This window comes from Pelodiscus sinensis, chromosome 3 (genome assembly GCF_049634645.1).
Source record: "Pelodiscus sinensis isolate JC-2024 chromosome 3, ASM4963464v1, whole genome shotgun sequence".
Classification (NCBI taxonomy): Eukaryota; Metazoa; Chordata; order Testudines; family Trionychidae; genus Pelodiscus; species Pelodiscus sinensis.
The window spans coordinates 190635677-190648666 of NC_134713.1; the positions used below are offsets into that span (position 1 = coordinate 190635677).

The window sequence follows — 12990 nt, forward strand, 5'->3', positions numbered from 1 at the left end:
GCTGCATATTGGCTGCTTTGCAGCCCAGACTGCCCTAGGACAGGGCCTTATATTACTCCTGCATAGGGATGTTACATTTCGATTAATTAACTAATTGAATAGTCAGTGGGATTTCCATCGACTATTTGACTAACGACTAGTGTGGCATTCTGCCTTTGAAATGTACAAGAGCCTCCAGACTCCACATGGGGTTTCAATCTTTGAAATGTACAAGAGCCCCAGAGGAGTCTCCTGTATATTTCAAAATTGGAATTCTGCCGCTGTACCGCTGGCCCCTCCCATGGAGCTGGGGGGGAGGCACTGGCTTTTAAGCCATCTCCCTCCAGCACCCCCTCTTTCTGCCCCCCCTTGCTGCCTCTTTTTGCCTCAGCAAGGGGAGGGGGGAGCGATTAGTCGACTAGTGTGTTGACTAGCTGACAAGCTTCTGCTTATCCGACAGTTGATTAGTCACTTACATCCCTACTCCTGCACTAGGTGAGTTCTCCCTCTGCCTACCTTTGCACTGCCAGAATAGGGTACCCAGTGTGTAGACCAGGACACAAAAAAGCTACCTGGTAAATGAAGTAATTTAAGATGAACCCTGAGCCATGATGAAATCAGAGACCTCTATGCACTTGATGAAGCGGGTTTATGAAGTTCAATAGGCCAACTCTGCCAGCCAAAGAGTCATGTTAGGAATACAGGATGAGTCTAGTGTAAGTTATGCTGAGTGCAGTGGCAGTGCTCTAGGTTTATACCTCCATACTTCAGTTCAGAATCCTGAGCCATTTTTGTACATCATTTTTCCAACTCTACCTCCAAAATGGAAACGAGAATCTCATTTTCACTGGTATAAAGATGACACCACAAATATTACTCTTATGTAGCTGTAATTTATCTTTCCACATGGAGAACCTAAATCTCTGGTTAAAGTTACACAGTGGCAGGTACAAGACATTTAAGGTAACACACACTGTTGCTGCTGTAGGCCGACCATACAGCACATCCCAGGGGTTCCTCCATTCCCCCCTCCACCAGCTCTCTGGGTATTATTCTCCCATGCTCTTCCATTTCAGGGTCCCTCAGTAACCCTCCACGTGCTACCTCATCTTGGGGACTCTGCATACTCTTGCAAATCATTGGTGCTTGATTGACCTCTCCACATTGTGATCTTTACGGTGCAAAAGTAGTTAAAATGTATCAATCATCATCATAATCCATAACAAGTATTAATGGGAACAGATGCAAAAAGAAGAGACAGCCTGAATTAGTCCAAACAAAAAACTACACTGATCAGACTCAAAGTATTTGTGAACCAAAATCAATGTGTCTAAAATTAGCCTATTTGATTATCAAAATAATGAGGGAGAGTTTGTGCTGCCTATCTTTATCTTTTGGAGCCACATAAAGAGAGCTAGGGAAACCAATTAACTGATTGGGAACTGTCGGACTGAGAGACAGGTGGTCTGAAAGGAACTAGCTTGGTTGTTATGGCCACTAGCTTCACTATCTCCTGGAGCCTCCACAACATCATCAGACCTCTGTTGTTCTGATCCTGAGAGATGTTCTGACCAGGACTGGGCCAGAGACGGGGAAGGATTCAGATGACACTGCCATCTCTCTAGGTTCAGGCTGAGATAGGAGACTTTGTTCATCCTTTCACCCTTTCCCTCCGATGTCATTTTCCTTCCCCATCTTTTTTTTCCCCTTCGGTTTAATAAGCATCAGAGCTAGCCAGCCAGACTGCATATTTTGCAACACTGCTGTGTGCCTGTGACCACAAACACAGCTAAAAGCAATGCCCTAAATAGCCTGCCACTGGTAGAAGTTAGCCAGGTCTCAGAGCAGCTGACAAAGACCATGCACTATGCTTGTGGTTCTCCAGCAGTGAGATTCTGCAAGTGAGGTTGCTGGTTTTTCTCTTCCATTTTGTGTTTGTTTTTACTTCTGTGATGTGGGATAGCTCTTTAACAGCAGCAACAGCTCCAGACAATCTCAACTGACTTTTCTCTTTCTCCTCACTCCCCAAAGAAGACTACTGATCATTCTACAAGCAGGCAAATAAGATTAGCTAACACACACGACTTAGCATTAATCGGGGATTCTAACTTCCTTGTATTTGCTGGAAGGACTACTGCAGCAAAAACATAATGCGTGCCTCAAATCCTTAGCACGTGTAGGGAGCAACTTTTTTATTCATGAAGTTAAAGACAGAACGATGGGGTCATCCATTTTGGATTTGGTTTTGACTGACAGAGATGAATTAGTTGCGAACATGGAAGGCAGTTGGGAACTTGGAAGGAAGTGATCATGATCTGATAAAATTCAAGATACTATGTAAATGAGGATATGAAAGCAGCAAAACAAGGACACTAGTCTTCAGAAAGGTAAATTTCAACAGAGGCAAAGAAATACTAGGCAAGGTCCTACCGAAAGACTAATTAGGAAGAAAAGGAGTTGAAGGGGGCTGGCAGTTTATGAAAGATGTAACGATAGAGATTCAACATCAAGCTATTCTGACATTGAGGAAAGATAAGAAGAGCCCAGGAGGTTACTGTGATTGAACAAGGAGTTTTTTAGCTGTCTGAAAACCAAAAGGAAATCATAGAGGAAATAGAAGGAAGGGGCATATCACTAACTAAGGAAGTATACATGGGAATAGCCTAAGTATGTAGGGACAAAATCAGGAAAGCCCAGGCAAGAAAAGAGTAACAGCTGGCAAGAAATGGCTCCTTCTCGAGACAACGAGAAGTAATTCATCAAATAGGTCAGACAATAAAAAAAAGATCAAGGCCCGTATAGATCCACTGATCAGTGAAGCTATTCCCCCCCCCCCCCCACTGCCCTTGGATGCTCCAGCCCCAGAGCACCCATAAAATCAGTGCCTATGACTGTGTCCAATTTTGGTCACCAATGTATAAAAAGGATGCAAAGAAACTGGAAAGAATCCAGAGGCGAGCAACCAAGATGGTCAGGTAGATGGAATGCAAGCTGTATGAGCAAAAGCTGAAGGAACTGAATATGGTTAGTCTGGAAAAGAAAAGATTGAAGAGGGATATGATAGCGGTCTTCACATAATGAAAAGCTGCCAGAACCAAGATGGAGAAAAATTGGGGATTTTTTGTCCCTGAGCGCAGGTTCAAGCTACAGCATAGCCGATTTAGATTAAATCTCAGGAAAAAACTTCCTAGCTTATGCAAGCTTGCTAGGGAGGTTTTCATTAGGAGGCTGGATAACCATCTACCTTGGATGGTTTAGACACAGCCAACCATGCATCAAGGTAGTGTGGGCCAGACTAGATAATGCTTGCAGTTCTTTCTAACCAGATGAGTTATTATTTTTAATCCCATCCGAGAGACTCTCAAACAAGGTTTTTTGCCCCTTCTAAAGACTCTCTATAGCAAATGAGAAACCAGGCATGCTGTTAAAACAAAAGCCTTTTTTAATACTGTACATCTCAAATGCTTTCACTATGTTTTCTTCTTTTTCTGAATCTGTAATAAAAGTTTCAAACAATTTTTTATTGTGTTTTCTATGCTAATAAGCAGGCTGAAGGCTCTGCATTCCAAAACCTCAAATCTTACTTTGCTAATTAGTGTTGTTCAGTGATATGGTCAACATGGTTAAGACCCTGGACTCTGTGAGCCCCTTTATTCCATCAAAAACAATGTAACAGTGCATCTGTATTCGCCTCTTCCTGCACTCATGCCATGGTCCCCAGATCCCACCTTTCCCTTATACCAGAGCCCCTGTGTGCCCCCCACTTCCACCTTCCCCCGTCTGCTAGGATCTCACAATCTCCCCCTTCCATGTGTAGGGCTCTGCCTACATTCCTCATATGGCCCTATTACTTCCACCATACTTATATTTTTTTGTCTTTTATTTCTTCATTTCTTTCTCTTTCAGAGCACTAATATTTTAAAACTGCACTGGGACTATATGCAGAGCTAAGACGGGGGGAAGAAGATGTGCACTGTCAACTTGTTCTTTGATCTGTAGCAGAGGTGAAAATAAGGGGGTTTGCCCCACTGTGCAGCTCTGGCAAGAACTGGCTGAGCTGCAGGAAAAGCCAGCAGGGAGCTATTGAAAGAGCTGGCAGGGACCTGGATTGCGATAGGACAGTACCTGTAAGAAATTTAAGTTTCTTACACTATTCCATCCTCTTCTATTGTTGTAGTTCTACCATGCAATTTTCTTTTTTCAAAGAATTCTCTCCCTTCTGCTGTGCTAAAGACTCACATGAACAGCAGGAGAAAGTCACACTTTGCTCTGCGGCTTTGTATTTTGTCCATGTTAGGAAGGGACAAATAACTTCTCAGTTGAAAACCCTTACTATTGGAACACACACAGCAGGATCTTTACAGCCTCACCGTGGCTTTGCCATGAGTCCTGAGCAAGAGGCAGCAGATTGTTTTGCTGCTTCCGGAGCAGAGCAGATGGCAGATTGTGACCCCCCCCCCCAGAGTCACAAATTTGCCTTTCATGTTCCTCATTGCTTGGAAGGGGAAATAACTTGTGCCAGGTCTGTAGCTGTCATGGCAGGGTTTCCTTGGTGTGCCAGCGAAGCTACACTCACCAGTGCAATGAAGCAGGGCAGGAGAAGCAGAGTTCTTTCCTGACTTCAGCTCCTTCTACCCACCTGTACAGAGGTGGAGAAGCCGCCATTTTTGTGAAATTTGCTTTTTCTTGACACTGCACCCTGTGGCATTGACCGCTGGCACGAGGAAGAGCTTTACACCTCTTCTTCTCCTCTACATTGCTGCCTGATACAGAACTCTGTCGACAGAAGGTGTCATTGCCTGTAACACTGCGTCCAGACTACGGAGTTCTGTCGACAAAGCGGCTTGCTTTGTCGACAGAACTCCATGTGTCTGGACGCAAACTGTCGACGGAAGTTTTGTCGACAGTATCTGTCGACAAAACTTCCGTCGACAAAACGCGGTAGTTTAGACGTACCCATAGAGAGAAAACACGTTTGATGGCAACTCAAGTGGAAACATCTGAGCTAACTTTATTTAGCCAGCTCAAGTACCTGTAGCAATACATTTTTGGCAGCATGTGACTCAATGCAGGCTAGAACCCCACCCACACACACCTAGGTGCTGTTTAACTGTGGAATACCTTAGCTAGGTCTGCATTTTCTGCTACCATGTACGTGAAGCTGATGTTCACCAGATCCGTGCCACTGCAGACACACACTATCCGTCCTTCCAGCTCATTTTCTGAATTTCCCCCAGTCTCAAGAGCAGCTAGTATTTTGGGATCCTGTTAAAAGGAACAAACCACTTGTTAGACGTGCAGTACTCTAAGACTAAGTTAAAGACATAGCTCAGGTTCACATGCATTAGGACTGTAAATACTTCTCAATCACCTTAAATGAGTTCTTTCATTTAGAATCATTGGGCATGATTGGGGGACAAAAAATTGAATTTAATGATTACTGAATGTGGCTGAATCATAAGAGCAGAGAGATAATTGCAGTATTTTAAACCCATTTCAGAAAATTACTTTCACGGAGGAGGGAAATGGATGACTTTTAAGGACTGTAATAGTTTATGGAAATTCTTAACTCGTTCTAAATCCAGTCCACCTCAGCAGTGACCAAGATTAGTTGCACGGAATGAGCAGTTGATTTCTTTCCATTTCTTAGCAGCTCTTTGATACTATGGCTGGCAGTCAAGAGCCACAGATTTAATACGCCTGGAGACTGAAGTATCCATAGACATTGGGTATGTGAAGAAGAAGTTTGAAATGTATTGGGTAGACCAGGCCCACTGACATGGGAGGAAATGGGGCAATTTCCCTAGCACTCAGTGTTTTGAAGGGGGACAGAGCTCTCGGCTGCTGATAGTGGCGGCAGCAGCAGCTGGCAGCTCCAAGCCCCTTTGAATTACCACAGGGGTGCCGGAGTATCAAGCTGGGCCCTCTCCACTGCTCTGAGGACTAGAGGAGGGGGCAGTGCCACAGTCTGGGTGGCACTAAAGGCGAACTGCCCTGGGCCCTGACTTTTCCACCCAAGGCTCCTCTCTTTCTGGGGAGCACAGAGCCAGGCCCCACACACACCTTGGCTCCACTTGGTGGGGCACCATGGGGCAGTCTGTATTGCCACAGCCCACAATCTACTTTGTTGGTTGGAGATTTCAGCCTATCACCTTGCAGGAGAACTAAATAATACAACTATAGCTTTAAAGTGAAAAGTCTATGATTTTTAAGTAGAAGGTAGTCCAACCGGAGCGGCTGTATTTGACATTGCTAATAACAGATGTCATTCTGGACAATTAAATAGCAAAATTCTGCAAAGCCGTTATGTCTAAATTTCAACTCAGAAAGATTTGTAAATTCTAGATGCATTTTCAAAAGAAATCTATATTAGAAACAGGGCTGTCAAGCAATTAAAAAAATTAATTGCACGATTAATCACACTGTTAAACAATATTACAGTACCATTTATTTACATTTCCTTGGATGTGTTCTATATTTTCAAATATACTGGTCTAAATTACAACACAGAATACAAAGTGTCCAGTATTCACTTTACTTTTATTAATAATATTTGTACTGTAAAAATAAAAGAAATCGTATTTTTTCAGTTCACCTTAAACAATCTCTTTATCAAGAAAGTTGAACTTACAAACAGAGTTGTGTACGAAAATAACTGTAATCATAAAACAGTGTAAAACTTTAGAACCGAAAGTCCACTCAGGCCTACTTCTTGCTCCACCATTCACTCAGACAAACAATTTTGGTTACATTTATGGGAGATAATGCTTCCTACTTCTTATTTACAATGAACAATTGTTTGCATGCCACTGCTATAGCCATGCTGCAAGATATTTATTTGCCAGGTATACTAAAAATTCATGCATACCTTCATGCTTCAACCACCACTCCAGAGGACATGCGTCCATGCTAAAAGTGGGTTCTGCTCAATAATGATCCAAAGTAGTATGGACCAACACATGTTCATTTTCATTATCTGAGTCAGATGCCAAAGACTGATTTTCTTTTTTGGTGGTTCAGAGTCTGTATTTCCACATTGGAGTGTTGCTCTTTTAAGACTTCTGAAAGCATGCTCCGCACCCTGTCTCTCTCAGACTCTGGATGGCACTTCAGATTCTTAAACTTTAGGTAGAGCGCTGTAAAAGTATTTTAGAAATTTTACACTGATGTCTTCTTTGCATTTTGTCAAATCTGCAGTGAAAATGTTCTTGAAGTGAACAATATGTGCTGGGTTATCATCCGAGACTTCTATCACATGAAATGTAAGCCAGAATGAGGGGAAAGCAGAACAGGAGACCTACTGTTCTCCCCCAAGAAGTTCAGTCACAAATTTAATTAGCGCATTATTTTTAATGAGCATCATCAGAATGGAAGCATGTTCTCTGGAATGGTAACTGAAGCATGACGAGACATACGAATGTTTAGCATTTCCGGCGTGTAAATACCTTACAATGCTAGCTACGAAAGTGTTATGAAAACAGCTGTTCTCACTTTCAAGTAACTTTGTAAATAAGAAGTGAGCAGTATTCTCTCCCCAAAATGTAAACAAACTTGCCTTTCTTAGCAATTTGCTGAACAAGAAGTAGGACTGAGTGGACTTGTAGGTGCTAAAGTTTTACATTGTTTTGTTTTTCAGTGATGTTACGTAACAACAAAAAATTTACATCTGTAAATTATGCTTTCACAATAAAGAAATTGCACTACAATACTTGTATGACGTGAATTGAAAAATATTATTTCTTTTATCATTTTATAGTGTAAAATATCTGTAATAAAAACCATATAAAGAGAGCTGTACACATGGTATTCAGTGTTATAATAGGAACCAATGTATTTGAAAATATTGAAAAATCTCCAAAATATTTAATACATTTCAGTCGATATTCTATTGTTTAACACTGTGATTATTTGTTATTAAATTTAATTGCAATTTATTTTTGAGTTAACCGCATGAGTTAACTGCAAATAATGGACAGCTCTAATTAGAAAATGTTTTGAAAGCTATGATTTCTGTAGCACCTTCAAGTTGTCCCTCTGCAGGTTCCCTTTGAAACAGAAGTTAATAATAACAAGTCCCAGAGCTGTCCTGACATAATTAATAATGTAAGTGTCTAAAATCAGGAAGTAAACAAAAATTCCTAATTTCTACGTCAGTGAAATACAGGAACACAAATCTTAATGAACAAGAACCAAAATCAACCAGAAAATATTTTCAGCCTTCTAACATGATGATTTGATAGTTTTAAAAATGCTTTTAAACATCTGACACAATCCTTTTACTATTTAGTGTCTAGACTTCACAGCCTCTTGGAAGGTCTGCACTAAAATAGCATTACCAGATTACAAAACCTTGACATTGAAATAAAATAAAATCACTTAATCATAAAGCTAAATGTTTTAGGCCATGATTTTATAAGGAAGTTGCATTGGCAGTATTTTGTAATAAGCTGCACTGCATTCCCCACTTTGCTTTAAACACTCTTTGTTTAAAAGAACAGTATAATCTAATTACAGAGTACCTTTGGTACAGCTCCAAGACGAATACTGTTGATCAGGGAGCATTCTAATACCTGCCCTTCCTGGAATGGCAAGAGAAAGCATGTGAGCTCAAAGGTCTGGCAAAACACAGTGCAGATCCAAATAGGAAGTAAAGCAAAAATAAACAAATGATCCTTGCATGCAATCCCAAGTGAATTAACACAAAACAGTGTATTTTCTTTTCACATCAATTAATAACCTGTCAAGAATTTCACTTACGTAACGTCTAAGAACACAGGAGCCAAGCTATCTTACTGTAAACAGTTACAAACTACCTGCAATTTTAGTGATTAAAAATTAGCCAGGAAACAAACTAAGTGCAACAGAGGCAGAGGATCACTTTACCGTACCTTTCCTTCACTTTTCCACCTCAGGAAGAAACCAAATTCATCCACTTGAAAGAGACAGTTTGGTTCAAAGACAAAGGACTCCTGTTGGGAGGGAAATGTAACAAAATATGTTGGTGATGTTGACAAAAACTGTCGGGCATTACTCAGCCGCTCAAAACAAAAGATCTTCTACATTTTCCCTACCTGCCTTCACACAACATTTGCAGTATTGCCAATCTCAAACATTCAGAACTAATCAGTCCCCAGCAATCATGAGAAAGGCTTAAAAATCTCACGATTGAAGCAAAAATATTAGAACGGTTTTTATTTGACTTTTCGGTTTTGAGACATTACAGAAGACTCAGTTCTTTTCAGGCCTTGCTCCATAGCTACAAGGGCTAGAAACATCTCCTTCGAAATGAAAGCTGATTTTCTCACCTAATCACAGGCTTCCAAAAAGAACCTCACCAAATATTGTGAGGCTTGCAAGAACTGGCAACGCTGGGTCAAACCACCACATTTTGCAATTGTATTTGGGATTCAAGAAAAGTGTTTTCATGCAAGTAGGAACCTCGTAGAAGAACTTCTACAAAGTACACACAATAATATTTCAGAGTGTTAGCGTGGGAGAGGAGATCAGTATGCAAAGCAACTGGGAAGAAGTGGTAAACCACATAGATTAGATTAACAAACAATCAGGCCAGACTTACTAAAACCGAACTAAAAAACCCATGTCTCCCCCCCACCCCCCCAACAATTCTAATGTCAGAAATGAAAGGTAAGGACACATCATGCTGTGCCCAGTCAGTCATTTTTAAGGGGTACAAAAAGCCCAGCCTGGCCAATCATTTTTTTAAAATTAAAAAGATTATTTTATAATGAACAGGAAGCATATGTGTAGGGAGCCAGGATGCTGAGAGTGACAGAGGAAAGCGCTTCATTTTTTGTTTGTTTTGTCTGCAGTTTGGTTTGGAAAATGCCCTTGTCCTCTCTAACACAGTACAGCTAGAGCAGCAAGCCCATGCAGACCCTAAAGACCATTTTCTGCCCAAAAGGACCATGTGGACAAGAGGGTTTTTAATTTCTGTGACCATCCCTCTGTGCCTGGAACACCCAGTGACTCTGCACCATCCCTTTGTGCACGGAACACCCAATTAAGTTAATAAGAGTTTTGCTGCAGGATTGGCCAAAAAAAAAAAAAAAAGCCAAACCTGTCTTCTTCACTTCCTTCACCCAGGACACTTTCAGGAGTGAAGGATCTCTGCCTCTTAAATAATAGCACTAAGTATATATAGTGCTTTTCAGATTCAAAGCACTTTGCAAATATTAATTACCTCAGCCCCACTGTGAGATAGGAAACAATTATCTTCATTTTACACATAGGGAAACAGAAAGAAGGGTTAGAATTAGGGATATACAATCCCATTAATGGGATCCTGTCCGTGCAGGGTAGGGATCAGTCCCCTGCCCATGGCGGATGAGAAGCCGCTCCAGCCCCAACTGGTTAACCAGCAGCCAAGCATCACCTGTTAAGATCTTTAGTTAGAATTTGTCATTGACTCAGGGACAGACTCAGGATTGGATATCGCAAGCTCCCTGTGCCTTCTCTTATATTCAGGCTACCAGATACACACCACAGCTTACTGCCTTTTCTTTAATCCTTGTGTATCCCTTTCTTAGAGGCAATGAGACCATTAAGAAAGGGAGAGTGAACTCTGCTCTACCGCCTTAGCTTAGAGCTTTTAGCCCATGTGGTAAAGGCTCATGGCTTTAGCCCCTAAGGTCTCGGGTTCGATGCCACCCACAGTCCACCTGGGTCTGTCAGCTTTACACTCAGCCTGCACAAATGTACTGGATGTGAACTTACCTGAATCACTAGTTTTATAGCTCATGGCTATCCCTGTAAAGCTGCCCATAAAACCTGCAGCTAGCCATCTGTTAAAGAAAGAGCCTTTTAAAGTCTGCATGGAATAGTGATTCTCCACCATTTTGGGATCAAGACCCATTTGTACATGTTTAAAGTCTCTCATGATGCAGGCAGTCGTCTGGGGTTCGAGGTCTCAGAGTGATTTTGGTCAGATCCTACCCCTCCAGAGAGACGGAGTCCTGTCTGGCACTCAGCAAAAAGGAGCAGTCCCTACAGCGCCCTCTAGGGCTATGTCTAGACTGCAAGCCTCTTTCGAAAGAGGCTCTTTCGAAAGATACTTTCGAAAGAGCCTCTTTCGAAAGAGAGCGTCTAGACTGCACGTTGAACTTTCGAAAAAGCGGCTTGCTGTTTCAAAAGAAAGCATCCAGTGAGTCTGGATGCTCTCTTTCGAAGAAGCCCTATTTACATTGAAGAACGCCTTCTTTCGAAAGAGGAACTTTCGAAAGAAGGCGTTCTTCCTCGTGAAATGAGGTTTACCGCCATCGAAAGAAAAGCCGTGTTCTTTCGATTTAATTTCGAAAGAACGCGGCTTGAGTCTGGACACAGGTGAGGTTTTTTCGAAAAAAGGCTACTTTTTTCGAAAAAAACCCTGAGTCTGGACACAGCCTAGGGTAGCAGCACCCCTCAGGTTTGGGCCCGTGCCCAGCTGGACCAACTGTGTGTGAGTGGAGTTCTGACTTGGCTCATCGGGTTGCAATGCCATTCACTCAACTTCCGCCTAGCCAGGGGGAACTGACAGGAGGGCTCTTGCTATGCGTATGTACAATAAGCACAAACCTGCTTAGGATACGTGCTCACTACGCTAATTCTATCAAATAAACAATAATCATAATGTCAGCCAACCACAAACTGGATGATATAGGTTAAACCTCTCTAGTCCAGCTCCCTTGGAACCTGACCAGTGCCGAACCACAGGTGGTCAATATTGTCTAGCAGCATTACCAACACCGAGAGCCAGGATGGGTGCCTGCAAACAAACTTTATGGAACTGCAGGAAACTTGGCCAGGCCCATGATAAGTGGACATCGGGCTAACTAAAACCCTGCTAGACCATGGATGTTGCTGGACGAGAGTGTGACAGACTAGAGAGGTTCAACCTGTACCATCAAAGGGGTTACGTTTACAAGTATTCTTCAACAAATTTACCATGCCGTGCTTACAGCAAGGAATGAGGATACAGAATACCTACCACATGTTGTACATTAAAAACATTAACCCCATGCTCCAAATTAGGCATGGAGGATCCCTATTAGCTGTCAGTGTCAAAAGAAGCACAGATGGCTCAGAAGACACTGAATGCACCATAGCACTTAAGAATTGATTTATATATACACCGAAAAGGCCTAATTCCATTTCCAAATGTCAACATTGATTAGGTAGGTGAAATTGCTAGCAGTTAAAACAAGGCTCAGAGCTCACTGCACCTGAATCTGTTCCAATGTTAAATGCTGCAATGTTCATATGGTTAGTACTAGGGCTGTCAATTGACATACATTAATGCCTGTGATTAACGCAGTCCAGGATTAACGTGTTTATTTTTTTGAATGTGTTAATCACAGGTGTTAATTCTGTGCTGACCCTGGGTTCCGCTGCCGTGCAAAGCCCAGGGTCAGCTAGGCAGTTCCCAGCTGATCCCAGGTTCCACAGCAGCTACCCCTTTGAAACACCAGAGGTGGCATTTTAAAGGGGCAGCCGTGAAGCCCGGGGTCATCTGGGGACTCCCAGCTGATCCTGGGCTCCCCGTGGCAGCGGAACCCGGGTTCAGCTGGAGACTCCCCAGGTGAACTGCTGCGCAGAGACCGGGATCAGCTGGAGAGTCCCCAGCTGACCTCAGGCTCCACGGCTTCCCCTTTGAAATGCTGCCTTGGAGTTTCAAAGCTGCCACAGAAGTACCCCTTCACCTCCACCTTTGCTGCCTCTATCTTATAGAGGCAGCAAAGGCGGGGTGGGGAGGGAATCGACTAGTCTATTAGTCGACTGACTACCAGATAAGCATTTGCTTATCGGATAGTTGACTAGTCTTTAACTTCCCTACTGAGGAGTGCCCAGCTGATCCCGGGCTCCGCGTTGCTTTGCCCCTTTGAAGAGCCGTTCTGGCACTCCAGCTGATCCCGGGCTCGTAATGTGCTGCCCCTTTGAGGCACTGGGATGGCGTTTCCAAGGGGCAGCGCAACGCAGAGCCCGGGATCAGCTGGGCACTCCAGATGACCTGGGGCT

General features: G+C 42.8%; 1 protein-coding gene across 17 annotated transcripts in view; it reads right to left on the reverse strand.

Annotated features, from left to right (window-relative positions):
• PLCB4 (phospholipase C beta 4) overlaps nt 1-12990 on the reverse strand; it is a 329261-nt gene that overhangs the window by 128197 nt on the left and 188074 nt on the right. For all 17 annotated transcript variants that reach the window (XM_075925710.1, XM_075925708.1, XM_075925695.1 and 14 more), the window contains 3 exons: nt 8868-8948; nt 8499-8558; nt 5101-5244 (listed from right to left, as the gene is read on the reverse strand). In XM_075925710.1, coding sequence (XP_075781825.1) covers nt 5101-5244; nt 8499-8558; nt 8868-8948 — 285 coding nt within the window. The remainder of the gene's footprint in view (nt 1-5100; nt 5245-8498; nt 8559-8867; nt 8949-12990) is intronic.